The sequence below is a fragment of the Canis lupus genome, chromosome 19 (assembly GCF_003254725.2).
Source record: "Canis lupus dingo isolate Sandy chromosome 19, ASM325472v2, whole genome shotgun sequence".
In the NCBI taxonomy this organism is placed as follows: Eukaryota; Metazoa; Chordata; class Mammalia; order Carnivora; family Canidae; genus Canis; species Canis lupus.
The window spans coordinates 27,085,481-27,110,011 of record NC_064261.1 but is presented as its reverse complement, the minus strand read 5'-3'; the positions used below and the strand labels follow the sequence as shown (position 1 = coordinate 27,110,011).

General features: G+C 37.8%; 1 protein-coding gene across 2 annotated transcripts in view; it reads left to right on the top strand.

Annotated features, from left to right (window-relative positions):
• Nucleotides 1-24,531, top strand: part of CNTNAP5 (contactin associated protein family member 5) — a 796,284-nt gene that overhangs the window by 159,343 nt on the left and 612,410 nt on the right. For both annotated transcript variants that reach the window (XM_035702065.2, XM_035702066.2), the window contains exon 2: nt 14,837-14,941. In XM_035702065.2, coding sequence (XP_035557958.1) covers nt 14,837-14,941 — 105 coding nt within the window. The remainder of the gene's footprint in view (nt 1-14,836; nt 14,942-24,531) is intronic.

The window sequence follows — 24,531 nt, the reverse complement described above, 5'->3', positions numbered from 1 at the left end:
AAACTTTTTAAAATCAAGGTAGAAGAATGTATTCTATCATTTAATTAATGTCCCTACAATTCTGGACAGAGGCTTCTCCCAATTTCCTATTCTCAATAGGACTGTTACAGTGACAATTCAAAATTACCGGTACAGCTCTACTGGAAATGGATTGTGGGAGTGCCACTGAGGCCTCACTAACGTGATTCATTGGCCGTCCCAAGAGCTTTCAGAGGAAGGCCTTGATTTTTACATGCTGTTTCATATTAGTATCTCTTCCGGAATATAAATCTTAAGAGCAAAACTGTTATGCAGGTCTGTGAGTGGAAACCTGCTGGTCAGGTGAAGCTGGACTCTAGAGGAAAGAGAAGGGCCAGCTTGAGGAGCACAGTTTGCATATCATCTTTCTATTTAGGCCAGAAGACAGATAGAATCTGAGGGTCCATAGGCAAGTTATCCAGGAAGATCCTCAAAAGCCAAGGTAAATTCTGGTGGAGGTCAGAAAGTTCAGGACAGCAGGAGGACTTGTATATCTGGGGTGTCACAGAGGACAAAAATTCTAAATTTCATAAGGGTGAAGCCAATTAGTTGCTGTCCCAGGAGCAGAGGTAGTAGAGTGGATCTCATTCTAAATCAGTAATCACTCTCCTTTTTGCCTCCTCTGTAGACTCTGGAGATACAGTCCTGGGCATAACCAGGGTAACTAAATTTCAGGTAATAAAATCTCAGAAAAGGACTTGGATGAAGTCTTCCTGAGGAAGTTTTAGTAGTGGACCTTTTACCTATGCCTGCTGATTTAATGGTTGGTTTGGGCATACTCTCATAGATGTGATAGCACTTGGCAGAGTGTATTTAAAGATCCTTTGTATTTTTTTTCTAAACATTCCAAGGTTCAAGATTGGTCAAGATATTGAGAAAAAAATGAACAGACTGGACTGAAGAGTCCTGGGTCAATTCTGAACGATGGTAATAAGGTAGTTATTGCTAACAGGCATTGGACAAGATCTAGGGCCAATCCAAGTGCTGTGACCTTGGGTAAGTTACCTAAATACTCTAAAATTGTTTCCTTATCAAACCAAGACAATAATATCTAATTCATAATTAGTATCAGGAGGAATAAACGAGGTAATTTATGTAAATCCCATCACAGTATGCCATTGTCTAAATTGAATAAGTGATGTGTTCTGTTATAATGCTGCCAGCTATAACACTGGAACAGGATACAGAAGATCTATGTTGCCAGACACTTTGTGATAGGAAGGGAAACTTTGTCCATATAACTTTCATGCTGATAATCTTCCCTTCTCTGCGTCTATCATTCTTTTTTCTTCCACCATGGGGTGAGAGAGCTTTGTCAAGCTCTGTCTGTGTGTTAGATAAATTCCAGAGGTCCAAATTAGCAATGGAGGGAGTCACATGAACTATCAAAATGAGATCAAGCTACAAAACAGAGGCCACCAGTGTCCTAGGGTTTCTCTTGACCCAAGTGTAGCATCAGAGATCTGGGAGCTTGATCTTGAATCAGGATCTATACCAGGGAGTGCCCCCAAGAAATTAAAAACAGACACATGAACTGTAATAGGCCACAGAAAACATGAGGATGATGGAATGGTGTGAAGTACTACAGGTAGATGACCAAAGTAGAATTCCATCAAGGTCCAACTCTTTTGAAGGCACAGGCACAGCAGGAACACCACCACCACCAAAAACTATCCAGTTCAAACATCAGTACCTATTAAACATGAACAAATGACTAATTTTTTTCAACTAGTCAGTATTCATAGAGATTCAGTCCAAGTCTGTCTGGCAAATACAGTATTTAGTATCAAATGGCATGCGTTCACATTTTCCTAGTACACTAAATTTACTCCCCAATTAAAATTCCATTTAAACAAACCAGAATGCCTTCCTCACACATTATACCGACTCGAAGGAACTAGACTCTGTGGCCCAGTTCATCAAAATGCACTTGAAAAATTATGTCTGGAACTCTCAGACCGATGCTACGCATTAAAGGTTTTATTTTCTTCATTCTGTCTTTTCTCTTCCAAGGCTTGACTCATAACCACTTGAGATAGAGCTAAAGCTGACATAGAAAGTGAAAATCCTCTGCCTTCTTGCCTGCAGGAAATCCTCGGCAGGAGATTTCCAGGCTGTGCTGTCATCAAAGCTAAACTTAACCTTGTTCAGGAAAAGAACCCTTCACTTTCAGACCAACTCCTTGTCAGACCCATTCAACTTGCAGAGTACAGTGTTGGGGGGAAAAGGGAATGAAAAATAGCAATGAATGCATTTCAGTTTGAGGTTATTGAGTCTTGAAATGATGACTTCTTGTGTTTTGCAATGACATTAAAGTTAAATATCTTGGTTCACGGCCACTTACCATTCTCTTCATCTCCATTAATCTTTGCTCACAGTTTTGAAATATACCACTTTCTGTCTTGAGCAATGAAATGAAATTTTCCCAGGGTTATAATTGCTTTCCAGTGTGTCTTTTCTCATGTTATTTGATTGCTAAAGATTTCCTCCAAAATGAGAGATATTTAGTGAACACAATACAATGTATTTTCCTGCTATTTTTAATCTGTTCATGCATAATTTGAAGGGTTGGGTATGGGAAAAATGGAAATTGAACTCATCTGACCGTGACAGATTTGCAAACTCTGAATACAACTCAAACTTTATTGGTGCTTTTAAATTACAGCACCAAATACCTGGACATGTCCATATAACATTTATAGCATTTTATGTCTTCATAGCTACAGCCAACATTTGCTTAAGAGTCACAATTGTAATTCAGGATGAGCAAGAAGAGCATTTTACAAGGAAAAGTAGAACATGCTGAAGCATTTTGCCTGGAACAAGCTTTTATTTTTAGCCTGTCCCCAAAAAATCATTATCTAGAGGCTTGAAATGTCTCAAAAAATCATTATATTTGAGTGTCTGGTAGGTTATTTCATAGAGTCCTGCAGGATCAGATAATATTTGGTATCAGATGGGTAAGCTCTCTGAACCACAAAAACAATTGGTAGAATGGATTGTCTGTTGGAATCTACCCGTTTCTCTCTCTTCTGATGAGCAAACATTCTCTAGAGAATGTTTTAACAAATTGCACACCACACTTCAATCCAGTAAATTATATCCAGGATTTTTTATTGAGTTATATAAAAGATAGCATTTCCAAAATTGAAATATGATCAGCTGAGGGGCTCAGATAATTAATATCTGTCTGCATATAATAAATGAAGATCTTCTCTCTACTGCAGTAGCTTGGCTGTATCTTGTATGAGTGACAAAGTACAAAGGATGACAGAGACAGCAGGGCCAGATTTGAGACTTAGCTCTGAACTCTATTTGGTTCCTTCCCTTCCAATGAGAAAATTGTTTTTAGAAGAGAATAAACAGATAAGGTAGAGCCATCCATCATCAATTAAAGGGAAGCAGCTGGTAAGTTGGGACCACTAATGCCAGTTTATTGGCCACCCTTGCCCAGTTCCCATCCTCAAATCCTAAAAGCAATATTAAGAGAGGTCTAGTGATAAATTAAGGGAGATGATCATTGAGAACTGGAAATGTTTTCATTTCAAAATTTTAGGATTCAAGTTTATGCATTCTGTAAACATCATTTCCTTACTCAAAAATCCATACAGAGGCTTACTGGATAATTATAATGTTATAGTTACCATTAATTGAGCACTTTTATCTGCTGAACATTATTTTCTCTGTTGCTTGTTCATAATAATCCCAATTTGTCACAATCTCCCTGTGGAGAACAAGCATCTCCACCACTATTTTAGGGAGGAAAACTGCAGCACAGAGAAGGGAATGGATTTGCCTAAATGTATCAAGTAAGTCAGTAGAACAATTAAATGCATAGACAGGCTGATGCAACTCAACAGTAATTTTATTCTACGTGATACTTGCATACTCATTGTATTTACACAGTCAAGCTCCCCTTCATATTTACTGTTTTTCAAGCCGTGCTTTTGTTATCAGCAGAATTAGGTGGGAGAGATGTTTGAGGCTAGAACAAGTACTTTGGAGAGAAGATGTGTTTGTATTTCCAGCTAATTACTTGTGTGTTGTTCATAACTGTGCTTCTCACCTGTTAGATGGTCACCTATATAGCTGTCCTACTCACCTAAGACATCTTTTTTCCCCCAAAGATCAACTAAAGAAGGTTTTTGAAAATCACACACATATAAAAATAGTAATGATGATCTCATCAAAATTATCTTTAAAGATTCAGTTTTGATTTCATTCCCCTATATGACTTGGGGAAAGTCTTAACTGTTGTCCAGACATCTCCCATTTTAGAAAGCTGCCTTGTCCCTGCTCAGATTTCTAATCTGGATTTAAGACTCTCCTTCATTTATCTAAGATTCTACTCAACAAGTAATTATTGAACAACTGATCTGTGATCATCACTTTGAAAGGCAATGAGAATAGGAAGTAAGACATAGTCCCAGTTCTTAAAGAGCTTGATGCCTCATGTAAAACAATATCATCAAAATAAAAGCACATTGCCATTCTAGGTCCTCCTACTGAGGCTGAGTACAAGACCTAAAAGGCCCCAAAGAAGGAAGTCTGCCTGAAGAGATCTCTGCCTGAAGAGATCAGACATGCTCTGGGAGCACTTGCAGGAAACAGAAGTTGATGAGTGGGCAAGAGGAAGGTGATATAGAGGTTATTTAGGACACAGTCAAATATAGAAGGGCACAGAGGTACAGGACAGCATGTACAGAAAGCTGTTGAGAAATTGGCAATTTTGAGCACAGACTGAGAAATAAGGAACACTAGAAGATAAAATAACCAACAGTCTGATTATGAATGGATATAGAGAGGCAAGGAACTAGAATTGTATTCTGAAAGCACGGGAGAACTATCTCCGGTCAATGTGATGTTTCTTTTTTTTACTGAATATAGTACTCACTGCTCACTTCTCTCTTTGGACTATTAAGAACTTACCACTTTATAACATTATATGACTTTCCATATTATTTGTAAGCTTCCAGGTCTCTAGAAAAATAAAATAGTCATTGAGACCAGAAACCTTGAAGTTATCCTTTATTCTTCCCTCCCTTTCAATGCACCACGCAATGATGATTCTTATATAATATACCTCAATTTCCTTACCCTTTCTCCATTCCAGTTGCCATTGCTTAGGTAAGGCACTTATTATTTCTCTTTACTATTTCCATAGGCCTTGATTGGTTCTCTCTGTCTTTTACCCTCACTACTGTACATCCTTCCTTACCCCAGACATGCACACACAGACATGCCCCACTCTCTATGTTAAAACCAGAACAAACTTCACAAGATACAAATTGGTGAGACTCTTTCACCCAGAGCAGTGTTTCTCGGCTTTTTAAGCTTCTGATCTAAAAACACAAACATATCAGGCCCATGTTTTTAATATGTCTATTTAAAAAAATAAATCAAATATAAGGTCTAGAAAGAAAACCACGTATTTTCTACAACCTTGTTCTTTGTAATGTCATCTAAGATCTGTGCCTTGTGTTCCTCTTAAGACTCACCAGTATAATGAACCAGGCAGCATGATGCCTGGCACATTATGCTTAAGAACTATTATTGAATACAAGAAAAAAAAAGTGATAAAACTTAGAAAGTGTGCTGGGTTTAGTCTTGGAGCATGTAAGTAATGTATAAACAGAATAGCTCTTGGTACAGAATTATCTTAAGAGCCCTAAAGTGCTGATAAAGAAACAGTGTTAAAACCATCTGGATGTGAAAAGTCTAAAATATGTAATAAACTGTACAAGAAATGTCATTTTTCAAATGCAGTGACTGCAACTGGAGATGGTGAGCTTGAATCTAGTGAAGAAAGGGGACAGCAAATGAAGGGAATGAATGTGCATCCAGTCATGTGCCAACCACTGGGTTAAATATTTTACATGAATTGTCTCTTTTTGTTCTCATAACAAGCCTGTGTACACTTATTATCCCCATTATACATAGAGAAGACTGAGATTAAATGACATCCCAAAGGACATATAATTAGTAAGCTGCAGAGTCAGGATCTGAATTCAGACTGGGCTGGACTCCAATGTCTGGGTTCTTTCCAAATATACTACAGTCTCCAACTGGTCCAGAAAGAACACACACACACACACACACACACATACACACACAGCCAGATTATGATCTTGAAAGACCATTGCTTCTGTCTCTGGGCTGTCATTATTTTTTTTTTATCTACAAAGACCAATAAAGATCAATATTTGTTCACATTATCAGTACATGTTTATCCCATCCACTCATAAATGGTTGGCATTGACCTCACTGAGTTGTGCTGTCAGCCAGCTGGCCAGTTTCCAATCCAAACCTATCTTTTTAATCAGGCCTTTTCCCTCAATTCCAAAGAGTAGATTGATGACACACAGAGACGTTAGTGTTTCCTTTAGAAATTCTGTGTCTATACCCATTAAAGATGAAGAGGGTTTTACAAATGTCTAAGGATTGATTGATCTGCACTTTAAAATCGGGGTTTCCAGAGTAACCAGAATTTTTATTGTAATTTAGAACTACTCAATGCAGGATCATGAGTAGCTATTGGAAGTTTAGCTTCACTGTATTCAAAGAAAGAATAGATATCTACTGAAAAAGACAAAGCTCTAGAAAAGAAATTCTCAGCTCTGATGAGCACTAAATTGGCATAACACTGTCTTTATAATTCTTCACTTGCCTCCATTTATTCATCTTAATATTCCATACATAATCCCTTAAAGTGCTCTTAAAAGTAAAAAGACATCATCTGTATTTTTAATTTTTTTAAACCTGTGATCTTTGTGTGTGTGTGTGTATGTGTGTGTCTGTGTTGTGTTCTTTGTAATGTTGATGGGTGTGTTCTATGTGGAGTGTTGATAGGTGGGGATGGGAAGAAAGTATCAGGAGTGTATAGAAATAAAATTGAATTTAGAATTGTTTTAATAGGTAAATTTTTACCTATTAATTTTTTTTTCAAAGTTTGGATTTTCTTTATATTTGCTATTAAAACCCTCCAAATAATCTAGTCACCACTCTCAGTTTATATCCAGAAATTTCTAATACGTTTTATCTGTAAATCTTACCTTGTTTTACCATTAAATATTTCATATCTTCTAGCTAAACCAGCTCACTATGAAGGAACATTCATAGTCCTACAGGTTTAATAATTTTAGTATATTCGACTTTAGACACTACCAGTAATGCTTTTAGCAGTTGTGTTTTTTGGTCTCTGACCAAAGCTGATCTCAGCAACAGGCACGTTACTCCTGAATCTGATGATTGGACCTCAGTTTCTAGTTCTCTGACCAGTCTGTGACCCTATCAGTGACACCCTGGCCTTATGCTCAGTCTATTATGTGCTCACAACCCTCTCTTTGTTCCTTCATCTTCATGATGCCACCAATGGAAACCAAATTTAAGGCTGACATATTAGTAGGGCTTGGTGAGAACAGAGGTTTAGAAATGATGATTGAATGAAGATAGACACAAGTGGTAAACTGAGAAGACAGTTGCAAAAATTATAACATGGTATTCAAAAAAATCTGATAGGAAAAAAAAATCTGATAGGATCAAGTAGTAGACAAGTGAGAGGAAAAAAAAAACGAATGCAAATCTGAGAGGTCTTTCTTTTTTTTTTTCAGATTTTATTTGAGAGAGAGAGAGAGCAAGAGAGTGAGCTCAAGTTGGGGGGAGGGCAGAGGGAGAGGGAGAAGCAGGCTCCCCGCTGAACAGAAAGCCTGACTCTGACTCTGGACTAGATCCTCAGACCCTGGGATCATGACCTGAGATGAAGACAGATGCTTAACCAACTGAGCCACCCAGGCACCTCCTAAGAAATCTTTCAACTGTTTAGAGCAAATATTTATTGAACATATATATAGTCCTGGACACTAAATGCTAGAGTAAAATAATATCCTCGCTTAACAAGATATTTTGTGTGCCTTACATTGCCCCACAATTAGTATGTATAACATATGCCTCACACACAAGGGATTTAGGAAACATTTGTTCCATTAGATTAAATCATTAATAAACTATATTTAAGGTTAAAATGGAAAATTAAAACAGTTGAGAATCCAGTATTACTAACATGAGACTTAAAAAAAAAATCTGGGGGTGAAAAAGAGTAATATGAAAGGAAAAGTAACTTAGAAAAGCATGTTTCAAGGTGCATTTTGAGTTTGGGCTAATTATGGAACATTCATGTAAGGATGAAAAAATCCAAGAAGGGCTTACCTCATATAAGACAGTCAAATGGAAGACTCACCAGTGCCCATCTAGGAGGCATTCCTGATGTCATTTTAGGAATTGGAAGCCACTTTTCAGATAGGTGATATGCAAGGAATCACACCGACCTGGGTTCAAAGCCCAGTATAGACATTGACTAGAGTGTGAAATGGACAAAAGCCCTTGTATCTTCCTCAGCCATACAGTACGAATGATGGTTTCCCTCTTGATAGGCCTCAGTGACTGCCAACAACCTAGACAGACACTGTGCCACCGGCTGCCACTGCTGCCGTGCTGTCATACTTATTATGCTTGATTATGACGTAGTCCTAGCAAGCCACCTACAAGTGAAGGACCTCCAAATCAAATCTAACATAAAAAATGAGTAGAACTGTTTTTAAATCTAGGAAAATATCCGAGAGTGCTCTTGTCAATCCCTAGACAGCACTAGCCTCTCTTCTAGATGCTCGTGCAGCCTACTGCATCCCATCCATCACCAATCACTAGTGCAGTGCAGCCAGTGGTGTGCCCATCTTCACCATGTTTGAGGAATTTGCTATCATTGTCTTTACTATCTTTAAAGTCTTATGGACACTCAGAAGTCTAGAATGTGCCCAGTTATGGTTTGTTGATTGAACAAATGAGCAATATCCCCTGCCATTTACAACTGAGGAATCTGAAATACAGAAAGGTAAAATGAGAGCGTGTTCACAGTGAAGGTAAAAGAGCCCGGGGTTCCTGGATCCCAAGTCAAAGGTCTTTTGCATGGAATTGTTCATAAACATAAGGAGCTTCTTAAAAATATATAGAGAGATTATCTTTCAACCCAAAGTAAATACTTGGTTTCTTGAACTCAGGGTCTGTGTCTTGGACTTTAATTGTATCCTCCTATAGCAAAGAATACAACCGTGAGTATTCAGCAAGCAGAGACTGCATTAAGTTGGAGATGAATGTCAGGACAGAGAAGGTTTAACCTTCTTTTCATGACTCATTTTAGAGAGTCATGTTTTTTGATCTGTTCATCATGAGGTAATTTATATTTTAGGATTTCACGGTGGAAAAGAGGAACAGGGTCAGATTCAAGAGTAATATTAGAATATTTATTTTTGTTGTTTACTAAGTGAAATTATAGGTAACAAGGGGAAAAAATAAAGGAAGCTAAAAGCATGAGTTGTCACTTCTAAGCACCATTGTAGGCACTACACGAAATGCATGCTTTATGTCTCTTAAACAAAGTAGGCCATTAAGTGTGCAATGCTAAGAGGAATTTTATCTCACCTATAAATACAAGTGAATCTTTTAAGTTCCAAATCCCCATATACAGACAATTTACTGTGGTAATCAAGACGATACTCACAATTTAACTTCAGGGCCATCTGTTACTGGAGTGGTATTTTAATAATAATGTATAAAAATATATGTTGGCAACAAAAAATGTTACTTAAAGTAGAATCATCTTAAAGAGTCAATGATAATTTCTAAAAAGCTATGTAAATATCATATTTACTCAGAACTCTCTCTTGTGCCTTTACCTTTTAATTAATGTGATAGGAGACCTTTAATATGTAGCTGTTCATATACATTAAGGAACAAATTATCCCCACTTCTTCAGACTGGAAATATCAAATAAAATGCTTGACTTGAGGAGCCACACAAATATTCATAAGGAAACAAGTCACTTTTCTTGATCTCTTCTTACTTTTTTAAATCCTCCCTTTATTGTTCTCTTTTTGATGCTGAAGGAAGACATAAGAAGGCAAGAAAAATAGAGAAGAAATTCAAGTTCTTTTGAAAATCATAGGCTATTCTGCACTGGTTTTCTGTTATCCGGGAGATGCAATTGTGCCCTTCTTTTTGCATAAGAAAAGTTATTTGTTAAAACAAATGTTATGAAAAATAATATAATTATGATTACTGGACTTATGCAGAGGTGGCAGATCACCCCTGGGAAAGGGGAAATCTGAGCTTTGGTCCAGGCTAGTCCATCAGTGACTGAATAATCCTGAGCAGACTCCTAAATCTCCCTAAAGCCTGATGTCCTCATTTGTAAAGTAAAGGGCTTGAATTTCACTATTTCAAAAGTTCCTTGGGTTCCTGTATCCTCTTGCTTTATGAATGTAGGGCTTAGTCATTTGCAAATAAGAATGGGGTTGTTCAGCAGTTACTGATTGGAAAGAGCTGAGTTACTTTCCATCACACTCATAGGCATGGATTTTCACTAGCGTGGGAATGGGGTGGGGTAGGAAGTGGACTTTATGTTATAAAGGAAAATTAGTAGATATGGCAATAAAGTTATCTGCTGAGGAAAAAAGGAAAATTAGTAGATTATACATGAGTAAGAGTTTGCATTATTAGATAGCTTTTAAACTTTATCTTTTTTTGCAAAAAAAATATCTTATTTTTTTAAAGATTTGTCTGCTTATTTTAAACGGAAAGACAGCATGAGCACAAGCAGGAAGGGCAGAGGTAGAGATGGAGAGAGAGAGAATCTCAAGCAGACTTGATGCTGAGCCTGGAGCCCAATGTGAGGCTCAATCTGAACAACCCTGATATCACTACCTGAGCCAAAACCAAGAGTCTGACTGACACTTAACCGATTGAACCACCACCCAGGCACCCCCGTAAAAAATCTTTTAAAGACAAGCCCCATTTATTTAAAATGCATTCATCAACTGTGGAAAATGATATTCTGGTAAAATCATGAAAGCCTATCTCGGGTTGTATATGTCCCCTTGAAAGCCTAGTGTCAGTCCCTTGGTATGTTTCCCCCTCCAAACATCTCTCAGCCTACCTGAGTTTCTTCATCCTTTCCTTTTACCTCATGTAAATACAGATAAACATCCACCACAGTTTTGGAGGAACCAACTGATGGGTTTAGTGTTGTGCAGACACACTGTCAGAAGGCAGAGATGTGAGTGGTGCCTAAAATGCGATGACAACATGGGTTTGCTTATTTAAAGCCTGCAGGAATGGTGGAGCAGATGGTGCTTTGTTTCTTTCCTTCCCAGCCATGTGTTTGGTGTGATGTTGGCCCAGTCTCTGCAAGGTGGCTGGTCCACAGAAGGGGAGGACTGCCCCATGCAATATTGTCCTCACTCTCCGGTGATTCTTTACCCCTTCGTTTCCCCACCATTTCATATTCTCCCTCTCATCTGGCCCTTGGTAAACCTTTAGGGCAATAGAGCTACTGGTGACATCAATTACTGAGCAAGTATTGTGATATGTCATAAAGTTCAAGAAATGAAAGTATTGAAATGGTTGGTCTCAATTACAGCAAATATTACAGACGATTCATATAGTGCTCTGTGTTTTCATTCTGTTCTTTATCCTTTAAAGGGGGTTTTCCTGCATATTTTTCCATATATTCTCATTCTTTTTAAAAATGATTCTGTGGCTGAATATGTCAGAGATGACTCTCTTGATTTTTCAGACAATGAAGATACTATTTAGTGCATTTGAATGTATTACCCGGAGTCATTGGGGCAATAGAAAAAAATAATCTAGAATGAAGAGCTCCTAGCTCTAGCCTTCCTGATACTTTCCACAGTCCCAGACTGTCCCAAATCATGAATTATAATATGTATAAGCTGTTCTAATTTATGCTAGATCATTTCTCTTCTGCCTTAAGAATAGGACACATGTCTAAAAATAATACACACTTTTGGATTTAGAATGGTTATATGGACAAATTCTTTCTTTTAAGATTTTATTTATTTATTCATGAGACACAGAGAAAGAGAAAGAGAGAGAGAGAGGAAGAGGGAGAGGGAGAGGCAGAGACACAGGCAGAGGGAGAAGCAGGCTCCCCACAAGGAGCTGGATGTGGGACTCGGACTCGATTCCGGACTCAAGGATCATGCCCTGAGCCAAAGGCAGATGCTCAACCGCTGAGACAACCAGGCATCCCTATATGGACAAATCTTAATTCCCAATGACCAAGATTAATTTGATTAGAGGCCTGGTCTATTCCCAATTTAGATGACAGAGAGAAGACGGAGAGAGAGCCCAGAGCTATGTACTGGCTGGGGAGGAGATGTCTTTCTTCCTTTCTGATTTGAGATTTTCCCATTATTATCACTTTTAGGGAAAGAACAAAAGTTCAGCCACATTCTCTAAAAGCCACTATTGCAATGCACAGGGCCCATGACTAGAGGAGTCCTGCACAATCTCCTGTCACGGATCTTCTTTTTAGCACAGATTGTTTTTGATGGGTTTACTAATTTCCAAAGTGGAAATATTGACTCCACAAATGGAGATACAAGGAAGGTACAATTCAGAAGAGAAATGGCCAGTGAGAAAATGACAGTTGGTATTGAGGCCAAGAGAGTCTGGAACCTGACCTCTCCGTGAAGCCAACACCTTCCGAAAGGGGAGACTGCATAGGGCTAGAGGAGATGGACCAGATCACTTTTCTGGATGTCTGTTTAAGTGGATCCCATTGTACTGGCTGGGATGTAACCTTGGTGAAATTCTCCTAAACTTTCTCATGAGATTGATTGATTGATTGACTCTTTCCATTTTTCAGTGATCTCAGTGCTCCATGAGATCTGAGACTCAATTTACTCAACTCTACCCCTAGTGCTTGTCCAAGGTCAAACATCAAGTATGTCCTTATAAATATTTTTTGGACTGAATTAAACTGAAACACTTAGGCCACTTTTATTCTTACTTTAGAGGAAAAATAGGATTAGGGGCCCAAAGCTCAAACATGTCATTAACAGCATTTAAAAAAAACAAAACAAAACAAAACTTCAATTTGCTTGTGGAAGTGGATGTCAGAAGGGTTGTGAGCTATCAGGGAGTAGTGGGAGGCGTGCTTTCTGAAACTGGAGGATGATTGTAACTACAGTTGCAGACAGGTGTGGCTCATAGCATAGCTGTGAAATCTGATAGTGTGTGGTGTTTGATGTGGGTATGTACAAGTACGATATATTTCCACTGAGTTCTGTTTTCTGTATTCACCTAATGTTTCCTAATGATAAGATGAGTATAAACAAATGGAATATTTGCATCATATAAAAATTATTTACTAATGTATAAATAGAGTAACCAATCTGTGTTTCCAAATAAATGCACTGCAAGTATGTATGCACCTCCCCTCACCTGCATCTTATGCCTGGAATAAAGGAGCCTTGAACTCTCCTTCCTATTTGCAGAATGACCATAACTGCAGAGGTGTCCTTGCTGTGATTTTTATGTCATTCCTCCTTTAGTGAGAATCTGGCTCTGTTTTGTTTTTGTCAAGTACCTCAAAATATTTTTCAAACATTTGTGTTTGGGGAAAAACTCAAAATACACTTTGCCAGTTGATTTTTTTAACACATTTAACAAACAAAAATTTAATCCTTATGTTTCTCATTAATTTTCCTGTAGTTAGACGAAATAGTCCCCTCAGAATTTTCTGGATAAACAAACAACCTCCTATCCAACGTACATTAAAAAAATCAGAACCATTTTTCTTAAGAGCCTTTAATACATAAAGTTTACCTTCGAACTGAATGACATAGAATTATGTTTGAATGAGATATATCTAGATTTCGTGACATCATTTTGCAAAGTCCTGAAAGGTCAATTGTATACTTAATGGAAAAATAGAAAAAAAACATGTTGGTACTGTTGTGTGAACTAATTCCTCCCTCCCTCTTTGCCTCCCTACCTCTCTTCTTTCCTTCCTTCCTTCCTTCCTTCCTTCCTTCCTTCCTTCCTTCACCATCCATTTCTTTCAACAAACCTTTATTGAAGGCTTATTATGTATCAGATTATTTGCTAAAGTCCTACAAAGAGTGTGCCACTTAGTGTAAGATGCAAACAAACAAATGACTAATGATTACAGAACATTTAGATGACCAGTTTGCTATGTGAAGTGCAGGGTCCTCTGTATGAGATTGCATGCTCAATCTGGAGGAACAGGTCTGTGTTGTCAAGACCACATTTCTCCCCATGACCCCATTCTGTTCCACATTTGAACAGCATCAAAGAAACCTTAGAGAGCATACCTGTTACATTAGGGAAGACTGGAAGGGCTGCTTCTAAATATCAGATTCAAAATTGTACAAGATCAGGGACGATACTCCCTTACTTTGTGGAATAGACATTACTCATTAGAATTAGTTTTTCATTTTCAAAAGATTTTCATACAACTAGGAATGAGACTATCTAAATAATTCTGTCCATCTAGATACCCTATGGCAGGAGTCCCAGGAACTGAAGATGGAAGAGCAGGTAAACAATTGTAGCCGCCCTTCAACAATCTCACTTCTTCTAAAATAGGTTCAATAGCCATAACTTGAGACTTTGTTCAAGTAACTGATTAAAGGAACAGATGATAGTTAGACATCTGAGTTAGACAAATCAGTGAGATTTCTAGCCACACCATTTTCTAGTGTTGTGACCTTGGACAAACTTCGTAACATCTCTGAATGTCAGTGTCTCCAACTGTGAAAGACATTTATACCTGTCATTCAGGACTGTGAGGAGTAAATGAAATAGCACATGGAAACAAGTGCTACTAGCCTTGTTCAGAGCAATAGTTAATAAATAATGGTGATTAATGCCTGATTCCTCTCTTTACAAGCTGTCTCTTACTAATAATATTTACTTTCTTTCTCTCTTATCGTTACAGACAACTGTGATGACCCGTTAGCGTCCCTGCTCTCTCCGATGGCTTTTTCCAGTTCCTCAGACCTCACGGGTACTCACAGCCCAGCTCAACTCAACCGAAGAGTTGGTAAGTAAGGTGACTAAAACTCTAAAAGTAGTGCTGAATAAGCACACTGTGGGGAAATGGAAGAAAAAGAATACCTCCATTCCCTGGGCTCATGTCCAAGAGCATCGTTCAGAAGAAGAATGGGAAGAGGGGGGTTAAAATGGAATTAAACCATGTTTCCCTGTGCGTAATGGATATTCAAAGTGTGCTGGTTCTTGTCTCCCCAACCTATACTATTCTCTAATTATTATGAAAGGCCTTTGTGAAAATAAGTTTTTTTTAATTGCTTTCTTTTTATATTTCATGTATCTAACAAGAGCATGTTTATAATAAACATGATTTAAATCTACCAAGATTTTCCTTCAATAACTTTAATTTTTACAATCTTATTTTATTTAAGAATACATAGTACTGTTAAGTAAAAGTAAGAATATGCAAATAATATGTAAGCCCACCAGCTAATGATAGCTGTGGTTAAATATTGAGTGTATACCTTTACAACATGTGATGGAAATAAGAGCAAACATACTTAACTGATCTCTTTTGTGAAATGTCTTCAAAAAATATAATGTTGAGTATTTAGATAGATATATTTTTAGTCAGATTTGGTTGACTTTTATGATGTGTAGATATACACATATATGTGCAGTTGTGTAATTGAAGTTTTTAATTTTTAAAGATGGTTAAAGTTTATTTTTTAATTTTTAAAGATTATTAAATATCTAATTATATTTGTATATGTATACATCAAGTGAACATTATAAACTATTTTTTCAAGTTGAGAAAAAAATATGTATGCAACTTCAAGAAGTACACTGATCTGTTAGAGTTCATATTAATTATTCCTGACTATATATTCTCATTGATAATATGAGACCCATCATATTAGGAAGTTTTCCAACATTGGCATATCTTTACATTATGGAATAAGTTTTAATTGATCATTGAGTTATGGATATAAAGTGCAGAATGATTTAACTTGTTGACATTTTATTTTATAATTATGGATCTCCATTAATCATGAGAGAGATTTGCAATTTTTATTTGTATATTTGGTATTTGTTTTGTACTATATGTCACAGGTTATATTGTATTACAATGGGATCAGTAATTTAAGTTAGCAAGTTGTATGGTTTTTTTAAGAAAGGAGTTTAAGAATGCTATAAGAGACTCTTAACTATAGGAAACAAATTGAAGTTTGCTGGAGGCAAGGTGGGTGATGGAAGGGGTAACAGGTGATGGACATTCAAAGGATACATGATGAAATGAGCATTGGGTGTTATATGCAACTGATGAATCACTAAATTCTACTTCTAAAATCAATAATGCACCATATGTTAATTAAACTGAATTTAAATAAAAAATACAAAATAAATTTAAAAAGAATGCTATTCCAAAGGAAAAAGAATGACCACTCAGAGACCTAACAGGAAAATATTAATAACAATTGTGTACTAACACTACCTTTTTGCTGCATACCCTGTTCCAAGAATGTTATAGATTATTTCACCTATATTAAGGTATTTCATCTTCAGAAAGATAGATACTATGAGTATTATTACCTTTTAACTTCAGATAGGGTTCCTGAGGCTCAGGAACTTGCTTAAAATCACACAGTTATGAAGGGGAAATGCTTTGACTCAAGTCATCCAAACCCCAAGTTTTGCTCCCTAATCACCACGTGAGCAAACTGATTCACTAACACAGGTTTAAAAAGGCTATATTAGAAAAGACTTGGAAATGTACCGACCAGACCTCAAATGCTGCTTATGGCATTTACTTGCAAGCTCTGTGAGGATCACAAGTCACCTATCTGCTCTTGAGCTCAGTTCCTTATCTGTCAAGTGGACCAGTAATGCCTGACTTGACACATTATGTGCAGCTGAGGAAGATTTCACATCCAAAAGATACTTCTCACTGCAGGGTAGAGAGCTGGACCAGAGCAGGGAGATTCACTTGCCATTTCTGGAAGAAACACAGATTGGAAGATTTTAATATGAGTCTTGGATGGGTCATCCAGAGCAGAGTCCCAACCCCATCCAACTATACAGTTGCAGAAAGTCATTACTGCCTAGTAACACCTGGACAGTTTCTGGGGAAGCTGTGAATCTGAATCTGAGAACCTGATCACAGGCCAGCTCATCCCCTAGTGGACAGATATTGACAGAGCACAGATGTCTCTACTCCAATTTATTAACTATCCTGCTCACTAGAGCATCTGTATCTGAGCCCAAGGATAGCATGAGTGTATGCAGAGATGTTGACCGCTCTGTCTTCTCCCAACTACAGTCTAAATCCGGAAGGCTATGCAGAAGATACAGTCTCAGAGAGTTGAGATATATTGGACTAGAACTCACCCTCTAGCACAACTGCCCAGGCCTGGCTGGCAGCCTCCGCTTCCCTCCCTGGGTCCAACAATTGCCCTCAGGGGAAATTTAACACAATCTTTTTTTTTTTTTTAATATTTTATTTATTCATAGAGACACAGGCAGAAGGAGAAGCAGGCTCCATACAGGGAGCCTGACGTGGGACTTGATCCCGGGTCTCCAGGATCACACTTGGGCTGAAGGCAGCGCTAAACCGCTGAGCCACCCGGGCTGCCCAATTTAACACAGTCTTGAGGGGAGGTTCTATCACTGGTTCTCAGCCACGAGCTATACATTTGAATCACCTGGATAGTTTTATAAGTAACACTGCCTAAGCTCTTACCTCAGATATTCTGAATTAATTATCTGAAATGGGATCCAAGGGTGAATATTGATAAGTAAACAAATACAAGCTTTCCAGGTGATTCTTTTTTTTTTTTTTTTTTTTATTTATGATAGGCACACAGTGAGAGAGAGAGAGAGAGGCAGAGACACAGGCAGAGGGAGAAGCAGGCTCCATGCACCGGGAGCCCGATGTGGGATTCGATCCCGGGTCTCCAGGATCGCGCCCTGGGCCAAAGGCAGGCGCCAAACCGCTGCGCCACCCAGGGATCCCTTTTTTTTTTTTTTTTTTTTTTTTCCAGGTGATTCTAAAATGCAATGAGTAAAAAAAAATAAAAAATAATGCAATGAGTTGCAAACTACTAGGTTGAATTAAAATTTATAAATAACAAATTCTTCTGTTAACATTTATTGGCACCTACTATGTGCTAGTGAATTCAGAACTCTGGTACATAGTTGATAAAAATAGGGACGAATCCTATTCATAAAGAGTTTACTTGGATAATGTAGATTAGCATGTAAGTAATTAATAGCTAACATTTGTTGTTAATGATAATATTGATATAATTTTCACATATGCAACATAAATAATATGCATATATACATATATATATAGTAGGGTAGATAGAAAGCCAATATATACACATATAGTTATATATATATATATATATATATACACACACACACACACACAATGGAGTCATATATAAAGAGGTGGATATATACAGGTTTGGATATATATATATACACACACACACCTATATATTAGGACATACATACATATAGTTATATACATGTGTAAATATGCATACATAGAACATATAAATATATAGCATATATTATAATAAAACCTAAGTGATGTTAATGTTATTAAAGACTAGATTTTTGCCATATGAGTTTTCCAAATATAAAAATCTAAAATTTGAGAAAACTATATTTTTTATTTGGATTGGAAATATCAGTATAGTAATGACTTATTTTTTTCATGCTAAAAGCAGACTTATACGTCATCTGTCCACTAAAATGACCTAGAAGTATTCTGTATCTCTGCCTAATGAACACTCCTTTCTACACATCTTTCGTTAAAACTTCCCTTTTATTTTAAAAGAGGAAAAACGTCAAATACAACCAGAAGTGCGAACTGTTCTGCACGGTTAGTAACCTAGGATACTTTAGATACACAAGAGATTTCAAAGAACATCTTGGTTTTAATTTAAAATCTCCATATAGTGTTTTTTTAATTAATTAATTTGTTAACGCATTCTTTTTTTAAAGATTTTAATTTTTTTTTAAGATTTCATTCATTTATTCACGAGAGAGAGAGAGAGGCAAAGAAAGAGGCAGAGGAAGAAGCACTCGATCCTGGGTCTCCAGGATCAGACCCTGGGCTGAAGGTGACGCTAAACCACTGAGCCACCCAGGCTGCCCATAAAGATTTTATTCGTTCGAGAGTGAGAAAGAGAGATTGAATGGTGGAGAGCGGTAGAGTGAGAGGGAGAAGCAGGCTCTTCACTGAGCAGGGAGCCAGACTCAGGGCTCAATCCCAGGACCCTTAGATCATGACCTGAGCTGAAGGCATATGCTCAACCAACTGAGCCACCTAGGAACCCCTCCATATAGTGTTTTAAATAGCAAGTTCACAAACAGATACTAAATCATTGCTACTAGGGATCCCTGGGTGGCGCAGCAGTTTAGCGCCTGCCTTTAGCCCAGGGCGTGATCCTGGAGACCCGGGATCGAATCCCACATTGGGCTCCCGGGGCATGGAGCCTGCTTCTCCCTCTGCCTATGTCTCTGCCTCTTTCTCTCTCTCTCTCTCTCTGTGACTATCATAAATTAATAAAAAAAAATTTAAATCATTGCTACTAAGCACTATCATGATCAAGTTTGGCTCCCCCCAACTGGTGAGATTGTGTACCTGCCAGCATAAGACTAAAAATCATCACAGCAATATAATCATTGTTTACCATGAGCCATCACTGTTCTGAGCTTTTAAGGTAAATCAATTCAATCTCCACAACCCCTCTCTATATAAGAATTATCAGTATCCTGGTTTCGTAGATTTTTTTAAAAAATGCCATGGCACAGAGCAGAGAAAAAATAAAGAATATTAGAATAAGACTTCTAGGTAGATACAAAGCCAATCAATGTCCTACAGTAGAGTAAAATTTTGGGGTTATATTTTCTTTTAGACAAACACTTATACATGAATATGTAACTTCACAGTGTCTAAGATCTAATAACCAATGGATAAGAGAACCAAATGACAGGTATATTCTCCTAGAGAATTAAAAATCATTGAGTGGTCCTGTTAAAATTGCCCAGGATGATACGTAAAAGACATACTGTACTCTTCTTTTTTTTTTTTTTTTCTCCCAAGTTCTGGATTTTTTAAAAACTGTTTTATTTATTTATTTGAGCAAGAAAGAGAGAGCTCAAGTAGAGGGGTGGACAAAGGGGGAGGAAGAAGCAGACTCCCCACTGAGTGGGGATCAATTCCAGGGCCCCATGACCATGACTGGAGCCAAAGGCAGGTGCTTAACCAACTGAGCCACCCAGGCGCCCAAGTTCTGGATATTTTTTTTTTCCTAACATACTCCATTCGTTCACTTGCTCATTCATTCAGTCATTCACTGATTATCATACTATTTCATGAATTCCTTCTACTCTACTCCATTCAGACTTCTATACATTTATAAATAAATTTCCTGATATGCCACCTAAGATGAAATCCAAGTTGTAAAAAGTTTTACGTCCATGAAACTATATCTCATATGGAGCGTGCTTAACAGCGTCCCTGTAGCTATTCACTGTTGAGCTATTTTTCAAAGATGAGCCTGCCCACAAGTCCTGACACTGTATAAAACTGCTGACTCCTGGCAACCATCTACACCTTTAGCAAACTTTGAACATAGGTAATGAAGGACTACTTTACCTCTGTGTGTGCTCAGAACTTAAGCAGGCACATCTCTGACCTATATACAGGAAGAAAGGATGCCCCGCTGGTGAATTTGTCATGTCAGAAACAAAGATCAATTCAAAAGTTGGAAAGAAAATTATAGGAAAGGTATGCTGATGAGTTTCCTCAGACCCTGAGTAAAGGAAATGTCATGAGTTTGGTCGGTGACAAAGTAATCTTTCTGAGAAAAATACACCCTTTGCCCCAAGGTACTACTATGAGAGCCAAGGTCTGGGTAACCCACCAAACCAGGAGGGAGATTGGGCAGTTAGCGCCCACTGTAATAGTGTTCACACTGTTATCTCATCTAGGGAAGGGATTTGCCAAATAGAATTTTTGCTCTCTCCCTCTACACATCCCTCAGTCCTTTCTCATCCACACACAAAGTAATACAAAGCAAAAAAAGAGAACTAATTGCCTTTTAAAAAGGACAAAATACATTAAACTGGGGGGTCAGATCACTAATAATTTAGGTTACTAAGTCAATCTGTGTAATTGTGGCTTAAGAGGGATCTGACTTTGTCAAATGTGATTTGTTTTGTGGCCAGAAAGCTTTTGATCTGAGCTTTAAAGTCAGCTGGGCTTCGAGAAGCACTTACTGTCAGCAGGAAGTGCAGAACTGGTGGCGCAGCATGAAGCTGCTCAACAGTAGGTTAGACCTGATCCAAAGCGAGAGGAAGGTTTGAAGTTACTTGATATGATTAAAAGGCAAGTAAGAACAGACATCTCTGGCCCCATGAGAGGAGAGGTTTGTATTTTTCTTTCCCATCCCTTTGTCCCTCCACCCCCCCACAGTTTTGCAAACAATTACATTTACCATTTGTTCCTTGAAATTGTAATCTCTCTTCCTCACTTGATATATTTTTGAGATACTTGCCTGTGTAAGTTAAGATTTTATGTTTCTAGCATAACAATTTTGTTGCCATATAGAATCTGATTTTCTATGTCAAATTCTTCTTATCTTCCTGGGCTTATGGACCATTGAAGAGGCTCAAAACCCTTGCCCCCGTTAGGCACAGCATCCATGAACACTTTTTATTTTCTCTCTGGGAAGCACTAGTTGCAAAAATTTAAGGACCCATGAAGGTCTTTGGAAGTTGCTTTTCAGTTTGGTGTCCCTGGTCCTTCTGTAAGGAGAGTTGGATCTGGAACAATTTAGGAATCAGGGTTCTCACAATTACCATGCTATCAGCTATCTGGGGACTTGTTCCAGGTAGCTTGCTAGATGACAATCCTGAAGATCCAATTTCACAGTCAGCACTAAGATGCCTGCCTACAAATGACAGCACCAATCTCCCATCTGAATTGATTGAGTCAGACAGGATATGGATATCATCTAATCTGTTTAAAAAGACAATGAGAAGTACAGAATTTTGTCACTACATCTCCACCTGAAGGATTCTTTCCTTCTTTCCAGCTCTTTTCCTCTCTTTTATCCTGTCTTCATTGCTCCCCAGCCCCAGCATGACTAGTGTCAAGTCCTATGTTTTTCTCACTATTCGAAGTGTGGACTCCATGTGGATATGCAGGTACCTGGGAGCTTGTTAGACATGCAAAATCAGAACTTGTGTTTTAGCAACAGTTGCATTTAAACAGTCGAATTTGGGATGCCCCTATTCTGGAGCATCCCTAAATCTTCTGCTTCTTTGATTCTTAACCTCTGTGGCCTTTTCAGCATCTCATAGGAGAGTGCGGGGTTGGGTGAAATGGGAGGAAATCAAAGTTATCTAAGTTATTATGAATAAGAAACCATGCTTGAAACCAAGAAGTAGAAATATAAGCTCTATTTGTGTCATTACATTGGTACTAAGAAAGTTGGTATCATTCACATTTTTAAGGATGAGGAAATAGACTCAGAGATGTCAAGTCACTGACCTAAGGATACATAGCTAATTATTCAGAATTGAATCAAATTCTACCCACCTCAGGGTAACTAATATCTTTATTCTCATTGATATGAGATCTTGATCTAAGTAGAGGTGGGGTTGGCATAATAGTCACTTTTTTCAGGTCATTTTGGCATTTCAGGTGGTATTGCCAGTATTTTAACCACAAAGATTGGATTTTCAAGCATCAAAGGAGAAAAAGATATGGACACCTCTGTCTCCTCCATGTCCCTGATCCTACTGTGGCCTAATAGGCCTATCGGCAAAACTAACCTTGACCTACATATTTAAACAATGCCCTAGGCCTCTTCTCTGACTAGGACAGCAATACATCTGAGAGATACAGAACAGAAATCTTCTGCTATTTAATAGGAGCCTTGGGACCCTGCCTCAATGTAGACAAATCTATGATGATCCTCTATCCGACCAAGATAACTGCAAAACACAATGATGTTAAGAGGGAAAGGAGGAATCATGAACACCTTTGCTCACTAATAATGTTTCAGAGATTCTAAACACCAACCTTTGGCACAATGAGATGATAGATAAACCCATGTAATTGACCTTTTACTTTTTCTTCTGATAGCCAGTCACTTCCTTTGAAATGCCAAACTGAGATTATTTCTATGTAGCACTCTAAAATGCTAGTTTACGCAATCCCCTATCTTATGCCACTAATACTTTTCAAAGAAACAAGATCTTTAGTTTGCCAGTTCACTGCATTTAACTTAAAGCATTGTGACTTAAAAATATAGTAATGCAATTAAGGGCAGGGTAATTAATGACATATATTTAGTCTAGCAGATGACAGTTTACCACTGTATTTGCAATGAAGGTCACATCCAGGTGAAATAAGTTGTATTTGAGTAGCATATTTTATGGTGGATGCTTTTACTTTGTCTAACCTGGATTAGTTAGGTAGCGCCTATTCAATTCCTTTGTTTAAAATCTATTTGAATTCTTTCACTTAAGATATTGTGGAAATGGCATTAAAAAGATGAGCTAAGGATTATTAAATCTACTGTTGGGGTGAAAATGGAAACACATAACCAACTCTAAGAAATCAGAAAACAGGAGTTAATATTAACAAGCAGTTCATCCTTCTCCAGGATTCCAGTTTGGATACTCCATGTCCTGTGGTGGTCCCTTACCTGGGGGCCCCTTTTAAGTGTCTCGAACTACACCTCTCTTAAACTTGTCTATGCAGTCACTTACCTGTATCTGGACTTCATTATTCTAATCAATGTACATGTTTGATGAAAATCCAGATTTTATGAGAATCCATGTTGTTTTGCTGAGGACTTGCTTTTAATCAATCCCTTCTACAGAAATATTCGGAACAATCAATATTATCCCTGGGATATCTCTGTTAGGGTAATTTTGTGTGGAAGTAATAGAAAATTCATTTGAAGAAAAACTCAGTAACATGAACAAATATTAAATAATTAAAGCTAGGTGCAAGGAGATTGAGAGGTGTCCATACTTCTATTTCTTGAACGCATGGTGTTGCAAGGGTGTTCACCCTGGAATAGTGTGGTAAGCTAAGTATTGGGTTTGTGAGGTTTTTCTATACTGTGTTTAATTCTACTTTTTTTTTCAAAAAAGGGGAATAAAAATGAAATTTATACCTCACATCAAAGGAAGACCTCAGCAAACACAGCCTTCAGAGCTGGTGGATTCAGTTCAATGAAGCCATTTTCAGAGTCCACATCCTTCTCCAGCTAAAATGCCCACTCAGCATCTCAGCCAGTCTCAACAGCATTCTGGGAAACAAAGCATGGACTCCTAATCCTTGCTTTGAAGCCATAAGTTGATTCCTCAGAACAGCAGCATGCTAAATGTCACCTCAGAACTTGTTAACAAAAATGTAGATTGACTGGACTTATCCCAGACCTGCTGGACCAGAAACTCTGGCAGTGGGACCTGAGAACCTCTATTTTTCCAAGTCCCTTGACTAAACGTGCTCAGGTTTGAGAACCATGGTGTAGAGCTGTAAGACTCTTCTGAGACCCAAACCCGCCTCTGCTTCACATCAGCAGCAGTTTTTCTCTGTCCAAT